The sequence below is a fragment of the Varanus komodoensis genome, unplaced genomic scaffold (assembly GCF_004798865.1).
Source record: "Varanus komodoensis strain SLA01 unplaced genomic scaffold, ASM479886v1 scaffold1, whole genome shotgun sequence".
In the NCBI taxonomy this organism is placed as follows: Eukaryota; Metazoa; Chordata; class Lepidosauria; order Squamata; family Varanidae; genus Varanus; species Varanus komodoensis.
This window is the reverse complement of record NW_025335268.1, coordinates 125587395-125607736: the sequence shown is the minus strand read 5'-3', so window position 1 is coordinate 125607736 and position 20342 is coordinate 125587395. Positions and strand designations below refer to the sequence as shown.

Genomic DNA, 20342 nt, shown 5'->3' with positions numbered 1-20342 from the left:
TAACACTCATACCACAACAACACATACAGAGATGTCTAATTTTATTAATTTAGTCTGTTCTAAGTCATACAATTATGAAAAAAAAAAACAACAAAACGACTGCTGGAAGCCCAGGAATATTTACAGTTTCGCCTTGTTGTAGTGAGGTCAGTCTATGTTGTTGCACAGATTGGTTATGCCTGGTACCACAAAAATGGACAGATTAACGATTTTATATACAGGAAATAAAAAGGAAATAGTTCAAGTATCAAAATACAAAGACAGATTAAATAACATTTTTATTACAAATCAGTCCCACTGCCATACATCACAATTAGCAAAAAACGTTATATTGTAAACCAAACTGCCCGTTACCAAGAATCTACCTGCCCTTTTTAGGTGCAAGCATAGTGGAAAATCCTGTTGATAATGTTCATACTGATCATGCAAAAGGAGACAATGTTGGACTGAAGTCATCCAACTCATTTTAGTTTCACAGATGAAGTTATTCAAAAAAGTGAGGTACCATCAGATATCTGATTTACAAGAACAGCACAGCTCACCACCTGAAGCTGCTCTGGAATTGATCTTCTGGAGGGGTCAGCAGAATTTTTATATATATCCAATTGAAGCACTTTCCTCACAGATTATGATAGTCTTAATGCCAGCTTCTGTGTGCTGACAATAGTACATACAGAATAAAAAGATGACAAGAGTTTGATTTTATAAGGTGATTTCCCCATTCAAGAGAGAAGCAATAATTCCCTCATCTATCTTAGCATCAATAGTGTGTTCTCATCCTGGATATATATATATACAAGGTAAGAATAAGTCTACAGAAAACATATCACATCATTTTGAAAATGGGAACAAATGGAATGCTGGCAAAAGCAGCATAGACAGATGATGCCACAGGAGCAGAGGCTGGTGCTAAAACAGCATTTTCAATTAAAATCAAACATACATTTGAGTATGAGGAATATATTTTTCTTAGTGTGCTGCAAATTCCATAGAGGCAAGCACTTCAAATACTGCAAAATATTCATACTGTTTGGAACCTGAAAATTAAGTATAATCTCTAGGAAAGTCAAACTCAAGGATGTGTTTGATTGCCATCTTAAAAAGAATGCATAACCAGGAGATGCACTTAGAAGTATTGCTATATTCATGTAAGATTAGAAAGGAAGCACCTGATAACTGGAAGAAGCAAGTTGTAAGCTTTTGCAATCTCTCTCTGTCACCATGTTCTAAGGCTACCCCTTCATAGCAGAACAGTTCAGTTTGTCTTGTCTCAGAACAGACTTCTCAGTACAGCAATATTTATACCAACACCAGCATATCAGTTACATATGCATATAAAGGAATGTCACATTTCCAAAATTCATCCACTATTTCCAAATCCAGGCCTTTTGGGTGGTGGTTTGGTTCCCCCAACCCCCTTTCATCAACAGGAATAAGACTAAATTACATCTTAAAAGATACAGCAGTAACAAAAGTTGAAACAAGCCATTAACACAGTAGCAGGGTACCACAAGCTATCACATCTGCCACAGACTTATTTGCACTTCCTTATCTTCCCTCAGGGTATAGAAAGATGCATGCATCACAGCCAAAACCAATGTTTGAGACTGTGATACTTTATGTGAAGCATAATTATAAGCACAGCTTCCATCTGAAGCAGTCATTTTTGACTGGCGTAGAACAAAAAATCAACTTTTAGCATAATGCCCAAAAGTTCTCTCCATGTTTTTTCATATTCTGAAATGGTTGTACTAAGCATACTTAAATTATGAGCTAGTATAAAAAGTGCTACTCAGTGAATAAACTTCTTAAAATCTCAAATCATTAGGGCATAACCACATTTTAAAAAACATGGTACATGAATGAAATATAAGGGTCCAAAGTCCAGTTTGTGTATACTGTGTGTGTGTGTGGGTGGTACTTTTACAGAACAGAAAGACTGCAATTGCATATTTCTTTGCAGTGAAAACAAGCTTCTGTTCAGCACAGGGGTTAAAATATTGATATATTCATTAAAATGCCCTATCTCCCACTTAAATGCTTACTAAGGTTTGTAACTAAGTTACAAATGGTTTGATGATGGTCAACTTAGGTGCTTGTACCTTCAAAGCAAATTTAAGATTGCAGCAATTTCGGAATTTGTCTACTACTTATTTAAGCCAAAGTGAAAGCATACACTCCCAACCTATATTATAAGACAGGCATTTGTGTTTTCTTTTAGCAGTTAAGATTCTCCACTTCTATCAATTGTATCCTGAAATTTTGGATTTCATATGATCACTGCACATTAGCAAACCTCCCCAAAGACACAACTGTTTCAAACCGGAGCACATGGCATCAGTCTCTTAACCTCAGATGTTTCAATTGTCTTGCTAGAAACACATACTGCTTTTTGTTAGCTTGTGACTGGAATCCCTTTTTTTACTCAACTCTGGAAGTCCTTAATGAGCAGCCAAGGACACATCCCAGAGCCAGATGTTGATCTTCATATCGCCAGGGTTTCACTGCTTCTTAAGTGTTCTGCCCATTTACTACATTTCCATGGTGGAATGCGGATGTCTGCAGTTCAGCTTGGCAGAAGGTAAACAGAATGGGGACAATATTAATGGAAAGAAAAATAGGGAAGGAGCAATTTCATTCATACAAAACATCCAAGGGAAGTTTAAGATTACAGTGATGGAAAAATTAATGAGGCCATAAGCTTTGTGTTTGTAGAAGTCCCCTATTCATAACAAATTGCTCTGATATTTTTTGGTTATTTTACCATTAAAAGGCACATGTACTATGTCACCAGGTTTTCAAAAGAACAAAGTACTAGTAATTTCTAAAACTGATCATAACAACTGCAAAATATCTGATTAGCAGCCACTAACATGGGGATTTAAACTACTCAAAAGAAGAAATTCGTTTGCTTTTTGATTTCTTCTCTCACTTAGACTAGACAAGGATGACATTTTCTTGATACCTTTGTACAAAAACTTCTGTTTTAACCCAGTAACAAGTATCAAATCTAAATGCTTTGAGGATAAGAGACTAGGCCTAAACTTAGTATTGAGAGCTGATTGTAATCCAGGTTATGACCTTTCTTTGAAATAATCTTTTAAGGAGCCAGACAAAGTTTGTATTTGAACAATAAGAGAAGCTAAATAGACTACTAGCCTGCCTGAATATAGGTGAATGACAAATATTTTGATAGCACCAATGGGCCCAGCATACTACATACAACATGTTCTATAGTAGGAGCTTGGACCTCTTTCAATCTGAAAGAAGCATTTCAAACCTTTAGAATGAGGAAAATTGCACAAAAATCAGGACTTCACCAAATGATTGAAGAAATAGCTGAGGAACTCCAGGAATCCAGATGTGACCAGTGGGCCTTATGCTTTCTACCCATATTCCAGAGCAACATGTTCAGAAGAAATGTTGGCCATTTTTATTCAAAAGGGCAATGGTTCTAATATAATGAAATATTCCAACCCCTTTCTTTTCCTACTTGTCTAGACCTGCAGCCTTATCTGATACTGTTAATTTCTGTCCTGAATTTAGAATTAGTCACATGTGCCTTTGAAAGGTTCAATTTAAATCAGAGCCCAGAAAATGTGATACAGAATGATTTTTAAGCAGATCGGTTAGCATAAACAGAAAGATTGAGTGGTAAATACTAGAGATGTCAAAAAAGCATCCTTTTTAACAGCAGAAAACATTCCTTCTGGGCATTCGCTGTTTAAAGCCTGACTCCTAACAAAATGAGAAAGTGTTGATTCAGAGCAGTCATGCTGCCCAGTAGACTTTTAAATTATTCCATGCATTCAGATATCCGGGTACAGCAAAGACTGAGCAGGATCCATGCTAGGAAATCAGGTGAGCAAGAGGTTTGCAAGCAGTATCACAGTGGTTAGTATCTTCTGAGATGACAGGTAAAGGAGTGCTACTTGTTGGAACAGTTTGTGGCCATGGCTCAGTGTGGAGGTATAAATCTAGATTGCAACAGCATGTATACATGAGACCAGTTGTAGAACAGTCCAAGAATAAGAATGCTAAATAGAAAAGGCCTATGGAGTGTTACTTCACCCCACAAATTCACAGTGTCAAAATGAAGAGAAAGTCAAACATCAGGTTGCTTCCACAATCCACATATTCGCCTCCCATATGCTTCATTTCTCCCACCTCTCAGACATCTAAAACAGGTGGCTCTCTCAGTAAGTTACCCTTGTTTCCATTAGGAGAATTCACAGTGTTCAGTAGAAATCAGATACAAAAGGCTGTTTATAGTATCCTAGTGCTGCTGTCTCTGATGGTGCCACACCTAGTGCCAGCAATGGGAGGAAGGAGGGGTTTAAAACAGCAGATAGATCAGACTGCAAAGGCACGGATAGACTGGATGGATGCAGGATTTGTTTTCAGAAGATAGTGGTCTCATACTTAGTGTTGAGGGTCCTCTTGGAATCCTGCTTGGGCTCTACAACCCAGGACACACTAGCATGGGACTGAGCTTCTTGGTCCACTTCAGATGATTCCAGCTAAAAAAACATTGGAAGGAAAGAACATGTCAGCAAGCTGCTCACTTTGAAAATGTGAAAGCTGAACTAGGTCATGTTTTAAAACTTAAGTTGAAATTGTGCACATACACAAGGATACAACACTTAGTATGTCACCATAAAGATTTGGACCCATTTTCAAATAATAGAAACAGATTATTTTAGGGTTAGAACAAATTTAAATTGTTTAAGCACAAATCAATACAAATTCAAAATGAAAACTGATTTGCTGAAATTCAGGAAGATGAGATGAATGAAGATTTTAGATTGTTATGGTCAGCCACATCTAGTTATGTTTTTCTGGTCTACGCTACTCTTGTGGACAATATAACTCTTCCCCTTAAAACTGAGTTTAACAGGATTAAAAAACAACAGGGTTTGTATCAAAGCAACATTTTAACAGTTGTTCTCAGCATTCCTCTTGTGTAATGTAAGGGGGAAATGAATGAATTAACCTACCAAAAAGTTCAAAAGAGAAAAAAAAACACAGAAAGAGTAACAAAAATAAGGGGAAAGAATGAGGGACTCTGAAGGAGAATTGACTGGATTAAAAAAAGTGTTCAGAATCAGAGATGTGACTGCAAGAAGGGTAAAGACCTTAGCTCCTTGACTAACAGAATGCAGCGGCAGATAGGAGGGACGGTGTGTAGTACAGGTGTGACAGTAACAACAGCGACTATCGGGAGGGAGCGGCACCTGAGGAATGGGAGCAAGCAAAACACAGACAAAAGGTAACATTAAAAGAGAGCAACAAGTGTAGAAAGCACATGGGCCAGCTGGCCTATCAGTTTATTTCCTTGTTACATTAACAAGGATGCTCAATGAGACTTGGACTGTTGAAGAACAGAAAGTGATGATGTGCTCCTACAGAGGAAGTTTGACAGAACAAGAATGCATGCATGTGCACAAAGGCACCAGCAAATGGTAATTCATTAGACACCAGCAGATTATGCTCCTACCACTAGTGCTAGCAAAGAAGGCCAAAACAGTTCTTGCAGGAAAAGAAAGAGGGAAACAATTTAACCTACAGGCTGCTGAACAGGGAAACCTCTGGAGGGAAACCAACTTTATAGCACAGTAACCCTAACAATCATAAAAATACTGTCCACTCTCTTCATGGGTTCCTATTTTATTGCAACTTTGTTCCATGTATAGTTCACATTTGAGAAATAGCAACATGTTTAACTCAATTTCTTTCTGTCTCAGCCCCAAGATCCATGCAGCATTGGATCTTTGGCAAATGAATCAACACAAGCACACACTTATCACTTAGTGGAAGGTAAGCTGGGACATAATGCATTTATGCCTTAATTGCTACATGAATCCACTTCATTAAATCACGTATGAAAGAGAGCTTGCCCATGGTTAGTGAGTGACTCTTGCTAGTAATTCTTTTCTGTAGAAGTATTTACCACCCATCCCTTTTTAGATGTTCAGACCACCAGCACAGTCATATAATTAAAACATACAATTAACTTAAGTGAAGCCTCATGAAATAGAGTCCACGACACAGGAGTGACTAGGTGCATTGTTAGCAAGAATACAAGTTAACTTGTAAAAACCATGAGCAAACTCTCCATAAATTATACAATTAAACATTTCTGATTATTTGTCTTAAAAATAAAAGGTTTGTATAATTCTGAGTCTCTATAATAATCTACAATCCCTTCTATTATGTTGTAGCTGTTTGTTGGGATATTGGCTATCTACTTACCTTGAAATGACTCTATAGAGGCAGTGAAAATAAGAGGAATTCAGATTGCTAAGAAAGAGATAAACACAAAGCAACTATTTGCCTGGGGTGTTTCCCCATCAGCTGTGTTCAGAAACCATGTTAAAAAACTGTGTAACCCAAGAGAAAAGAATCAAAGTTCTTTTAACATACGTACTGCTGATTTCCTCATGCTGGCTCGAGGTTTAGGCACCGGTTTAGAAGATTTTGTTTCTATCATTTCAGCTGTCAAAGCACCTGGAGGTTTTGATTTTTGGGCTTGGAGAGCCAACTGGTAGGCTACTTCGAATGCTTGTCCCAACGTCAGTATGATTTCATATGTTAGATTCTTGAGAAAAGAAATGAAAGGTACATATTACTTCAAATTCTAGAACAGTTGCTGTGTTACTATGGTTCAGCAAAAAGAGTGCTGTGTGGTACCTTAAAGACCATTGGGCAAGGGCTTACTTCACATGTTGAACAGCATTTCTGAGCATCTGATCTTTTACGTGCACACAAAAAAAGGCAAAAAAGGTGCATCTCCTAAATTAGAGACAGAGAAAGGAGCAATAGTCCTCCCTTCCCACTTTTATTTCATCACCCTGCTACCACTATGGATACGTATGCATCGGTCAGTCTTTATCTGTGTTTACTGCTGGATATCAAATTCTTGCCAAATCTTTGTGTCTGTGGATCTGTCTGACATTCAAAATACGTGTTAATTTCTCCCCTTGCTCCCAAACTGGAAAAATTTCTTGGTTAAGAAATTAATTGTCCCAAGTCTTTCTCAGTGAATATAGGTGAATAATTATCAACTAGACTCTTCAGTGGATTATGAGCACAATCCTAATTAAACGTTGCTAGATAGAGGGCTCCAGCAGGAATGGATCCAGCAGGATGGGATGAGCATGGCAGTAAAAATGCCTGGTTCCTTCCTTTCCTTATAGTTTTCAGTAAGATGAATTTTTGTGGGGAGAGGGGAGCTTAGGAGTGGAAAGGGGAATGTGCTATATCTTCTGGTTCCTGATTGGCTCTCTCAGGAATGACAGTATTTCTTTACCTAAGGGTTAAGTGATAATAATCATGTTTTGTTCATAGCCAAATACTTAGAAGAAAACCCCCTTAGTTTACTCAACACTGAAAAATGTTCATATAATGCAGAACTTCCTTTCATTAAATTCATTTTTAACTGGGGTCAGGGTCAGCATCAAGCCTTTTTCTTTAACTTGTAACAGCAGAGGAGTTAAATGCCTCCCCCACTGGCAACATGCCATATACATATGTCAACTTGACTGGCAACTGCCTTTTATACTGCAACATTGGCAAAGAAGTAACACCTGCTGTTGCACCTGAGAAGTGCAGGATAGCTTGGGGGTACACACACTGCTGTATTCTTCCACAACTCACTGCTTCTGCCTGCATCGCTCTGCCTAATGTCAGGCAAGCCCTGACTGGGGAAAATTTTGATTCATATGTGGAGGAAATTTTCATACGGAAAGCTAAGAATGAAATAGACATTCTTTACCAATATAATTGGTGCCATAAAGTACTAAACACCGACACAGTGAAACAAGGATACTTCAAAATTAAAGAAAATGCACAAAGGACCAGTAAGTATACTTGACAAACGGGCATGATATGAATGATGGAAATAAATGGACTTTCTGCAAAACAAAAAAATCATATTTGGAATATTTACTAGACCTGAACTGAAAATCAAGTTCAGTTTATTTTCTAACTTAAATGAAAATTAGGAAAAATCTTTAGACTTTTGTGTCATTTATGTAGTTCTTCTATGAATTATGTTTATATATAAAACAAATAAAACACATACAGGTTTCAAACAAAAATTTAAACTACTCTAGTATTTAATTCTAACATTCTAGACAAAAGATGATGTATATTTCATACAAAAATTCTTTTTATAAAGTATTTAGAGGTAAATATGAGAATACACCCCTTCATAGATCACTGTCTTGTCATGGTGAAGGGGCTTGTGTAGCACAATGAAGCTATGAGTTATGCCGTGCAGGGCCACCCAAGACAAACATGTCATAGCAGAGAGCTCTGACAAAACGTGATCCTCTGGAGAAGGAAATGCCAACCCACTCCAGTATATTTGCCATGAAAACCCCATGGACACCACCAAAAGGCAAAAAGATATGATTCCAGAAGATGAGCCCCTCAGGTCAGAAGGTGTCCAATATACTACTGGGGAAGAGCAGAGGGCTAGTACTAATAGCACCAGAAAGAATGAAGCAACTGGGTAGCCAAAAGGACACTCAGTTGCAGATGTATCTGGTGGGGAAAGGAGAGTCCGATGCTGTAAAAATCTATATTCCATAGGAATCTGGAATGTAAGGTCGATGAATCAAGGCAAGCTGGACATGGTCAAACAAGAGATGACAAGACTGAAAATCAACATTTTAGGAATCAGTGAACTAAAATGGACAGGAATGGGTGAATTCAGTTCAGGTAACCATCAGGTATTCTACTGCGGGCAAGAATCCTTCAGAAGAAATGGAGCAGCCTTCATAGTCAATAAAAGAGTAGGAAAAGCAGTACTGGGATACAATCTCTAAAATGACAGAATGATCTCAGTTCGACTTCAAGGCAAACCATTCAACATCACAGTAGTCCAAGTCTAAGCCCCAACCACTGATGCTGAAGAGGCTGAAGTGGACTGGTTCTATGAAGGCCTACAACACCTTCTAGAAATAACACCAAAAAATGATGTCCTTATCATCATGGGGGATTGGAATGCTAAAGTAGGAAGCCAAAAGATAACCGGAATAACAGGCAAGTTTGGCCTTGGAGTACAAAATGAAGCAGGGCACAGGCTGGTAGAATTTTGTCAAGAGAATATGATGGACATAGCAAACACTCTTTTCCAATAGCCCAAGAGACAACTCTACACATGGACATCATCAGATAGTCAACACAGAAATCATATTGACTATGTGCTCTACAGCCAAAGATGGAGAAGCTCTATACAGTCAGTAAAAACAAGATCAGGAGCTGACAGTGGCTCAGATCATGAGCTTCTTGTTGCAAAATTTAGGCTTCTTGTTGCAAAATTTAGTGAAGAAAATAGGGAAAAGCACTAGGCCACTCAGGTATGACCTAAATCATATCCCTGATGAATAGATTTAAGAAATCAGATCTGATAGACAGAGTGCCTGAAGAACTATGGATGGAGGTTCACAACATTGTACAAGAGGTAGCAACTAAACCATCCCAGAGAAAAAGAAATGCAAGAAAGCAAAATGGCTGTCTGAGGAAGCTTTACAAATAGCTGAGGAAAGAATGGAAGCGAAAGGCAAGGGAGAAAGAGATAGATACACCCAACTGAATGCAGAATTCCAGAGAATAGCTAAAAGAAATAAGAATGCCTTCTTAAATGAACAGTGCAAAGAAACAGAATAATTGGAGATATGAAGGGAACGCTTCATGCAAAGATGGGCATGATAAAGGACCAAAATGGCAGGGACCTAACAGAGGCAGAGGAGATTAAGAAGAGGTGGCAAGATTACACAGAACAACTGAACAAGAAAGAGCTTAATATCCCTGATAACCACGATGGTGTGGTCACTGACCTTGAGCCAGACTTCCTGGAATGTGAAGTCAAATGGGTCTTAGGAAGTCAGAGCAACAACAAAGCGACTGGAGGTGACAGTATTCCAGATGAGCTATTCAAAATCTATGCTAAAGCCTTTGATTGTGTGGATCACAACAAACTGTGGCATGTTCTTAAAGAGATGGGAGTACCAGACCATCTTATTTGTCTCTTGAGAAACCTATATGCGGATCAAGAAGCAACAGTGGGAACTGGACACGGAACCACTGATTGGTTCAAAATTGAGAAAGGAGTTCGGAAAGGCTGTATACTATCGCCTGCCTATTTGACTTATATGCAGAGCACATCATGAGAAAGGCGGGGCTAGATGAATCACAAGTTGGAATTAAGATTGCTGGGAGAAAAATCAACAACCTCAGATATGCAGATGATACCACTCTAATGGCAGAAAGTGAAGAGGATCTAAAGAGCCTCTTGATGCTGGTGAAGGAGGAGAGCACAAAAGTTGGCTTGAAACTCAACATTAAGAAAACTAAGATCATGGCATCCGGTCCTATCACTTCCTGGCAAATAGATGGGGAAGAAATGGAGCTAGTGACAGATTTTATTTTCCTGGGCTCCAAGATCACCACAGACGGGGACTGCAGCCAAGAAATTAAAAGACGCTTGCTCCTTGGGAGGAAACCTATGGCAAATTTAGACAGCATGCTAAAAAGCAGAGACATCACCCTGCCAACAAAAGTGCGTATAGTCAAGGCTATGATTTTCCCAGTTGCAATGTATGGCTGTGAAAGTTGGACCATAAGGAAGGCTGAGCGCCAAAGAATTGAGGCCTTTGAATTGTGGCGCTGGCGGAGACTCCTGCAAGTCCCTTGGACAACAAGGTGATCAAACGGATCAGTCCTAGAGGAGATCAACCCTGACTGCTCTTTAGAAAGCGAGATACTGAAGATGAAACTCAAATACTTTGGCCACCCAATGGGAAGGAAGGACTCCCTGAAGAAGAGCCTAATGCTGGGAACAATAGATGGCAAAAGAAGAAGGGGACGGCAGAGAATGAGATGGCTGGATGGAGTCACTGAAGCAGTTGGTGTGAGCTTGAGTGGACTCCAGGGGATGGTGGAGGACAGGAAGGCCTGGAGGAATGTTGTCCATGGGGTCGGACACGAGTTCGCGACTAACAACAACAGGAATACAAAATGAATCATTATTTCTACTCATAACTTCTTGTCCAAATATTAACACAGCTATCAACTTCCCACATGTGAAGACCATTAATATGACCCTCACACACAACTTATATTGGGGAAAAAAGGATCTATGGGTAGAAATGGCACTCATAAGCCAGGAGACCTTGCTTTCATTTTTTAATATACTGAAATTTAATGTGGATATTCTGCTTCACTATATGTCTGCGAGAGTGCCAGGACTGGTCATCCAAACACATGTACCTGACCCTTCATATTCAGAGGCAAGCCAATTCTATGGTGCAACATATGTTGCTTAAATCCTTGCACTCTATCACTTGCATGATTTACCCCCAAGCCCAAAGTTTTATATTCCAGACCAACTAATTGCAGATGATCTCTGAAACACAGAATGCTCCATAAAAGAAAGCATTAAAAGTGTTTTGGATTCCATTCTACTTACTACATCAATGGTACTGAAAACATGGCAGTAATGATGGCTTGTCTGCAAGTCCTTGGTGATGTAAGCAAACGTACAAAGATCTTCTGGGTCCTGGGCAGCACAAGAGATGTTCCGGATTTCATGCTCAGCAATAACATTCTGCAAAACACAAACAGCCTGCTACTTTTGCTCAATATCATACAGAACATTATTCTATACAAACAGTATTCACAAGAAAAACAAAGATTCCTGCTATCAATTCCTATCTTCATAGAAATAACTGGTGGCTTTCTGAGTATCTCTTTTTATTAATCGTTCTGCCCAATTGTAGCAGCAATCATGTAATCTTCAACAGATCTTGTAAATGTCACAATAGCCCAACTGAACAATTACGCTCTGTGAGGCCAAACAGTCATGGTTAAGGAAATAATCTACTCCATAATTATCTAATTGCCAGGATTCATCCCTGGAATTTATATTCATTCCTTGGATGCACTTTCTGGAGAAAATATATAATCCTAACTGATTATATAAATGAGAGGCAAGTGCAGTGGAGCTGGGAGCAACTGAAGGTGGTGGCAAATAGTGCTAAACATTTATCTTCTCCATGCTTTCCATCCATAGCAAATTATCACATGTCTCTATTTTCAATGTCCCGTGCTCATAATATATCAAAGCACATGATAGAGATACCATTTCTTCTGTTCCTTTGATAAACACAGTCATTACTAGCAGAAGTAACAAGCCTAAAAATATACCTGAGGCAGCAGTGATAAATATAAGGTAGCAAAGGACTATAGTTGGCAGTTTCAATCTCTTATATACGGACAGTGATTCATGAGGCTTAAAAAAACAACCCCAATAGGCAAACCCTGCCTTATGCAAGAAGCTGCCACATGCACCGAGTGAGACCATCGGTCAATTTAGCTTAGTATTGTCTATACCAGGGGTCCTCAAACTTTTTGAACAGGGGGCCAGTTGAAAGGCTGCGGTGATCGTCGCCGGCTGGTGAGGTGGGGGTGCCTGGGGGCGTGGGCCGGTGAGGTGCCGTCCGGCGCACATGGCAGTGGCTCGCTCACTTGGAGATCGCCCAGCGAGTCCAAAACCATCTCCGAGCAAGCAAACCACCACCTCCCTGCCTGCGCAGCAAGCGCATGGGTGAGCAAAGAACCGTGACGCAGGCCGGATGGATGGCCATGGTGGGCTGGATCCTTCCCATGGGCCCTAGTTTGAGTACCCATGGTCGATACTGACTGACAAGCAGCTGTCTAGGATTCAGACAAGGGCCTTTCCCAGCCCTACCTGGGATGCCAGAGACTGAATTGGAGACCTTTTGCATGCAAAGCATGTACTCTACCCCTGAATGGCTACAGGCTTCTGAGTTGCTACCTCGGTGGCTTCTATCTGCAGTGGTGCCACGTGGGAGCCTGCTTTCTGTGATTCAACTGCCAGAGCAGTAAGGTCAGGGTAGATGGGTTTAAAGCATTCCTGTGTCTTCCCTATCAGCAGTTGTAACAATATCAGAAGAAAGGCAAGCGCTATTTGGATACAAGAAGAAAACAAATACAGGGGGTGCCAAAAATGCATACACATTTTAAGAGATGTTATCTATGTATTACTTTTCGAAGTTGAATTGAATTACGGTAGCAATGTGTTATGACGTTCACTCAAAAAATGACGTTAATCAAATGAATAATGTCACCATGTGACACTTTTTAATACAGTTTTTCCCTTTCCTAAAATGTCTACATTTTTTACATCCTCTGTATTTTCTTCCTTAATCTTCTACCTTTGTACAGGATTTTCTAAAATGTTTTGTCTTTCTATTGATAAGAAACGAGAAGTTTTACAAACAGATGAATTGCCAGTTATTTCCACTGTTCACTATCACTTATCCCTCAGACTTCAAATACTATAAACTCAGATGCTGTGCTCCTCCTTTGATTTATTGTAAGACGGTCCTGAGACCATTTGGTAGTGGATGATATACAAAAGTTTTAAATAAATGAATAAAATATTCTCCTTACCTTGTTAGACGCATCTATGAACTTCACTCCTTTGTAAGTGATAGATAATATTATAGTTGGGACCTTCTTCATATGCTCTGTGGATTTCTTTATAAAACAATGGAAAACCTCATTAAAGATATGGATTATATCATTTTCCTTCCCATGAATGGAAGTGTGCACAGGCAAGATAACATGTTTTGGCAGTAGTGTCTTCAGAAATGAGAGTTTTGCAAGATACTGCAAGCTTTCTTTTTTCTCAATGCTTTATTTTTTAACCAAAACAAAGCTTTAAAGTTAAGGATCATTAAGTGAAGCATATTACAAGTTTTTCACAGACTGGCAATAAACGACCCGATATGTTATATAACTGCTGAAAAGAAATTTGTCCAAGAAATTTGTTTTATTTACTGCTTCTGTATACTGTTCAGAGCTGTCGAAGCTCTCAGAATGGTTTGCAACCAAATAAATAACAATATAATAGTATAATTATTTAAAATACATAAAGTTATACAGCAATAAACTCAACAACATATAACAATAAAACAAAGCAAAATAAAATAAAATCCATCCACAGAGGCCCTTCCACCTTGCCCATATCTTAAACCTGCTCTTACACTACAGTGCCTACAAGAAATATAAAAATGTTCTTACTATCATCAAACTAAATAAACCACAGATGATGATAAAGTGAGTAAATAAATAATCAATTTAAAAACCAATAGAAAATCAACAAAAATGTAATAAAAATAACAATTAACAATTAGTAATTACTCCACAGTATCCACAAAAAAGTAATAAAATAATTGCAATTAAAATTGCCAACAATGAAAATACATGGAAACTAAAAGGTGTTTGGTCTGGGTGTTGAAAAGCGTAACATATTGGCATCAGGCACACCTCTCTGGGGAGCTGGTTCTATAATTGGCATGCTATGGTGGAGAAAGCCCTTCTCCTGGTAGCTGTACTTTTTACCTCCTGAAGGGGTGGCTCCTGGAGAAGGATCTGTGCAGCTGACCTCTGCAGAGTTGATGGAAAATGCTGCTGGTCACAGAGCCCACCTGATATTCCAGGGACAGCTCTGGGTCCAGGAGCACCGCCAAATGGCATATCCTGTCCTTCAGGGGGAGTGCAACTCCATCAAGGACAAATATCCTCTCTCTGGACTGAGAACCCACCTACCAGTATTATTTCCATCCAGTTGACCACTACAAGGTGAAAGAGCAATTACAAAATTGAAAAGTTTGTTGTGGTTTGGATGCAATTCATATGGCTTATGCTCTAAGCAGAACCTTCAGATCTTGGAGCGACATAATAAACAGTTCCTTTTCAAGAGTGATATCAAATGCACACCTACCCTCATCTTTGCACAAGCATCCTGGGTTGATTCTGTTCCTCGAAGATCTTTGATTAACATGGACCCTAAATACTAAATTTGAACAGAGAAGGAATAGCAACTGTCAACACAATATTTGTATACATTCACCAAGAGATATGGAGAAGACATAGGAAAAGTATGGATGATACTTTAATCCCAGGGTGGCTATAAATACAACAAGACATGGCTACTTGGGGTGGAGTGGGGTGGGTTCACATGATACACCCGATGGCTTAACACGTCATGCAAACCCCATTATGGTGACACTTTCAGGAACAACATAATTGCCTCTGAACTTCTGTTTTTCTAGTTTCCCAATTTTACCACCTTGTCAAACAATAACTAAAAGAAGCTCTTAACTAGGTGGCAGAGCAAACTTAAAGGGACAGGCAAGATTGAAGTGACATCCAGATAATCAATTTGTGAAAAAATCTGGACTATACCTACATTGGCTTCATACCCACAAGACTCAAATATAAGTTTTTCTGGTTGGTGCTGCCAGTGTTGGACAGGGGCATAAGGAGCAGCCAGGCTTGGAGGTCTGAGTGTAAGTTTGGATTCACGACGCTCCTCCTGAAAGCAGAAGTCAGAATTGAGAACTGCTTCACAAATGTTTCAAAAATGCATGTTACACAAAGCATCGGTCTCAAGATATATTTAAGCATCTTTTTCACCAGGCTCAGAGTGCTAATACATAGACAAACTCACAATATAAAGGCACATATGAGGCAAAAAAGATTTAAACCCTCACTTAAAGAGTTGATAAAAAAGGACACTTTTACACACTTCTCAAAAGGACTTCCTGGAGAATTTTCCAAAGTTTTGAGACTTCCCGCCACGGCTATCCAAATCTGGCATATAAAAGGAATACATGGCAATGCTAATTTACTGGACCTCAGCTGGTCGGTGGGCTCAAGTGAGTCCATTTCACAAATGAGAGTACAGCTAACTGTAATGTGTGCTAGCTTCAACACACATGCGTGTGCACACAAACACACACCCTTTAGAAAATAAGGGTATAATCCAATGCCTGTTTAGATGTAAAAAGGTCCTCTAACTCCCCATGTTCTCCAGCCAGCCTTGGAGGACTTAGGGTTGTATGATATTTTCTGTCTAAGCACGCATAGGATTGGCACCTTAAACGTTTCTAATCATATTGCATAAGTCAGCTTTGTGGTTAGACACTGTCTGGTTACCTGTGGTAAGTAAAAACTGCCTCCATTCATCCTTTTTAGTTCCTTTGCCATGAGAGAAAAAGTGATGATGTGCGACTGCTGCTGATTCTTAGCAAAATTCATCATGTCCAGACTCAGAATAGCCAGAGTTAGGCATTTTTCTCTGGTCTGGGCAACAGCCATGTATTATAGCTGCACTTCTACAGTGGAGACCAAAGCCAAAATACTCATGTGCTTTTCTGCCCAAGGGAATGGCTAAGGCTATGGTAAGGGTCCCACCAAAATGAAAGAGCATTGATTTGTTATCATTTGCTGCTGCATCTTCCACATGAATACACAGATAAATTAACAAAAGAATAGAGCATTTTAAAGAATTAAGATGGCACAGACCTGTGCTTTGAGTCTCTCTGTTCTGGGGTAAGATGCAACATCATGGCTACTCTCATGTCTCTTCCTTCCAACATCCCCCAAAGGTAGCAGAAGATCTGCAGATCTTCCAGTACAAGAGTCACTCTGACTCAGGGGTGAAGATGTCTGGGATATCAAATCCTGGCACTGGAATCAGATAAATATCACAACAATTTGTCTTTCATGGCATATACTCAGAGCATCTTTTCTGCAAGCCAGGAGGACAGCATAGTGTAACAAGTTTTCAGTAGTATGCCTATTAAAACTAAAATAACAAAAAAAGCTGTTCACTTAATTAGCCTCCATGCTAAAGGAATCTGCTTTCAGACAGAAGGAAAGAAACTGGGAGCTACTAAACTGATCTAGTCATGCATTTGAGATGCTAATATAAGTCTGCCACATAATGTGGATCATTGAGGGCTCTGTCCAATTCAGACTGACGCAGCTATGAAGCATCATTAGCCAAAGTTCTGAACCTAAGCACAGAGAACTAATTACCTGCCATGAAAGTGATTGTAAGGTCAAACAACAAAAAACTTTGCGGCACTATAAAGACAAACACATTTATTCTGATTTAAAATTTCATAGACACTGTCCACCTCATCAGATACACAGGCAGTTTCTTTCAGAAGTCAATGGATTTCCATTCCATATGGTTAATCCTAGTGCCTCCTTATCCTTAACATTTTCCAGAGGGAAGCCATGTTAGGCTTTTGCAGCAGAAGCCACAGTCTTTAAGGTACCACATGACTAGCATATTTATTTAATGATGTGGACAGTGTCCATGAAAGCTGATGCCATAATAAATGTATTAGTCTTTAAGGTGCCATAAGACCCTTCATTGGCTGCAATAAGGGGGAAGACTTCTGTAACTGATTCTCTTTGGTCTAGTACATAAAAAAATATAGGCAGTGTTAAAGCCACGTGTTTAATTTTAAAGCATAGCTCAAAAAATAATAGTGACAAATAAGGTCAATTTCACACATCATGCAGAGGCAAATGCTGTTTTGCTGCAGAGTGTACACTTATTGAGAAGCTACAGCCAATGCACTTGATGAAGGACTGCATGATACATGATTTGCAAGTGTCAAACACATTCAAAATCTATGTTTTTAGCTGAATGTCTCAAAATCTTGTGTAGGCACAAAATTATGTGTCCACTGGATAAAAAAAATAGATAAAACACAGGATAGGTCTCTTCCTTCTTCATTGATTGCACATTTGCCAGTGTCAGAGCCACTGTCAAGGAGCGGCTCCTCTCTCCTTTTCTAGTTATCACACCTGCAGTGGATGATTTGCTGCCTTTCTCATGGCAGAAGAAAGTTTCCCTGCACTGCAAAAGAATCATTCTAACTGATTTCCCCATGATAGGTGGCAACTTGGGCAGTCACTACAAGGACAAGCAAATGAGGGCTCTGCTGCATTTTTCAATATTGCAGTAAGTGCCAGATTCCATTTTAATCTAAGTGTAGTGATACGTTATACAGTAGATGTTTATTTGTGTCCTTGTGATACCAGTAAGACTGTAGGTAATTGTGGTAGTGGAAGAGAACCCATGCTCCAAATTATTAAGTGGTACAAGCACATAAACCATGTTACAAAGATCACAAAGATGACTAAGCTTGGGGAGCCTGAGACCCGGGGTCTCTCAAGATACGTATGTATTGTGCAAACAGCTGTGGCTATGATGGGGTTGAAGAGCCTTCCTGACAGTAGGAAAGATGGTAAGTTGTATGATCACTACAGCAAGCTCAAGCATTCCAGACAATCCTCTTTCTTTCATGGTTGCAAGGCACCAGTTACATGAACAGAATGAATCACCTTCAGGTTATGATATCCTTAGACGGTTTCTACCTATGAGGCCAGGGAGGTCAGTTCTGGACTTTGCTACTACATATTCTATTTGCGCAGAGGGCTATGATGCAAATGTCCCTGACACTTAGTTTTCTATGTGAATAAAATGCTTTAGATGTTTAACCATTCAGTCATGTACATCCCCACTACAGGTTGAAGATCCAGCCTCATTTGCTCCTTGAGATAACCAGGCCTTCACATACCTGTTACTCCTGCTCTTGCACTAACACTTACTATAGATGGCTAGCCTTTAAAAAGATCCAAGTCACTACAGCAGTTCTTAACTGGCTTCAATATTTAAGATTTTCATCATCATAGGATCATTTTCACACAATCACCATTTAGAAATCCTGTGGAAACTATTTCTGAACTGCAATTATGTGTGATGTAGGGCATGAAACATCTGTAAGGACATGTCCTTGAGTCTTGCGACTTTCCCCTTTCAACAGGAAGGATCATAAGGACTCAATATACAGTTTGAGTGTATGTCAGCATCATGGAGGCTGACATATATGTTCAGCCTCCATGATGCTCCATGTCAAAAAGAGAAGGTCACAAGAATCAAGCCCGTGTCCTTGCAGATTTTTCATGCCCTACATCACACATAAATGCATCTTCAGTGGTGTAGTATGCACAGGACCATCACACATGTGGAGGCTAAAATGTACATAGCTCCACTACTCAATTATACCTATAAGATTCTGGCCAGTAAATATGTGAACTGGCTGATAGGTAGAAAAACCTAACACTAACTCAAAGACAATCACCATTCTTAATTTTCCAGTTGTTGCTGTCTGATATTTAATGCAAGCAAGGTAATCATTTTCTAAATGCAACAAAGCTGTAAAATGTAGAGAAATGCTTTATAACCTCTAAAATAGCAAACACCTGGTTATTCCAATGACAGAATAACATGGATTTCTAAACTTTCAGACTTTGGCTCTCCAAGGTGAAAAAACAAACCTGTTCTTTGTTTTTGTAATTTAGGGTTGGGGGTAGGGGGAGAGAAAAGAAAAAGGGCCAGCAGCAGCAGATTACTGCAATGCTCCTCAAGCATAACAGACACAGCGGGGGGAAATCCTTATTCTGCCTGCTTCATTCCCCAGATTGCATTTGAACCATGCCCACTGGGCTAGCAATAAAAAAAGAAGTTAAGAGTCAAGTATAACTACTCACGTAATTCAGTTGCTTAAACCTAGCGACGCATTTCTGTTCCCTTAATATATATATAGAGTAAACTTTGCAACTTGGTATTTCTACTGAGATTTACTGGCTTACTTTTCAGAGATGAAAAGAGATTTCAAAGAAATGAGATTTCATACCAAATTTTGATCGGAGGCTGAGCTGGAGCTGCTCTGAAGCTCCTCAGCTCTAAATTAAAATGTTCCATTGATTTTAAAAATTCAGGTATTCTTATTCGGTTCTCACCACCAGCTCCACCATGGTTTATTTCCCTTAGTTAGAGAACACAGAGTTGAAAGAACAGCAAGACCCACCTTGCAATGTCCAGTGTTTTCTTAAAAATTAAAACAAAAAACTATCAGGTAAGCAATCTCAAATACAAGCAATGACTCACTCTTAGCTGAGAGAATCGTGGTGGTTTCTGTGGAGGCTCCTCATATGGTCTGTCTGCCAGGGATGCTATTATTCGCTTACGATGGCCAAGAAGGTTTACTTTGAGCACCTGCAGAAAAGGAGAAAATGAACAAAGAAATGTGACAAAAAGTTCCTATGTTGTGGCCTCTTGCAGAGTTGTGTCTATTTAACCAATGTTTACCTGGAAAGCAACTTACATTTACTAGTTCTAACTCCCAGAGGTTTTTTACAGAGTCTATAGAACTGTATCCACTTGACAGAAATGACTGAATGTAATCCTGCAGTCCCAGGGAGTCGAGCCATGCAGGAACAGAGGGCTGAGTCCCATCACAGCCCAGGGATTTGACCTATAGATACAGCAAAAGAAAAAAGTATTCTAGCTGCAAGAGATTCAGATGTTTTAGATTGTTTAAAATTAGCATTTTAATGTGAATAAGCAATTTGAGATTGCATGTGGTCACCCCACAATT

At 39.3% G+C, this 20342-nt stretch overlaps 1 protein-coding gene across 8 annotated transcripts in view; it reads right to left on the bottom strand.

Annotated features, from left to right (window-relative positions):
• Positions 1 to 24: 24 nt before the first annotated feature.
• ANKS1A (ankyrin repeat and sterile alpha motif domain containing 1A) overlaps positions 25 to 20342 on the bottom strand; it is a 163092-nt gene continuing 142774 nt past the window's right edge. For 3 of the 8 annotated variants that reach the window (XM_044444657.1, XM_044444666.1, XM_044444682.1), the window contains 9 exons: positions 20070 to 20219; positions 19853 to 19960; positions 16405 to 16569; positions 15287 to 15412; positions 14819 to 14890; positions 13483 to 13569; positions 11477 to 11614; positions 6428 to 6598; positions 4527 to 5234 (listed from right to left, as the gene is read on the bottom strand). In XM_044444657.1, coding sequence (XP_044300592.1) covers positions 4989 to 5234; positions 6428 to 6598; positions 11477 to 11614; positions 13483 to 13569; positions 14819 to 14890; positions 15287 to 15412; positions 16405 to 16569; positions 19853 to 19960; positions 20070 to 20219 — 1263 coding nt within the window. In that variant the 3' untranslated portion in view covers positions 4527 to 4988. The other 5 variants (XM_044444690.1, XM_044444699.1, XM_044444708.1 and 2 more) reach the window with 3 other exon arrangements.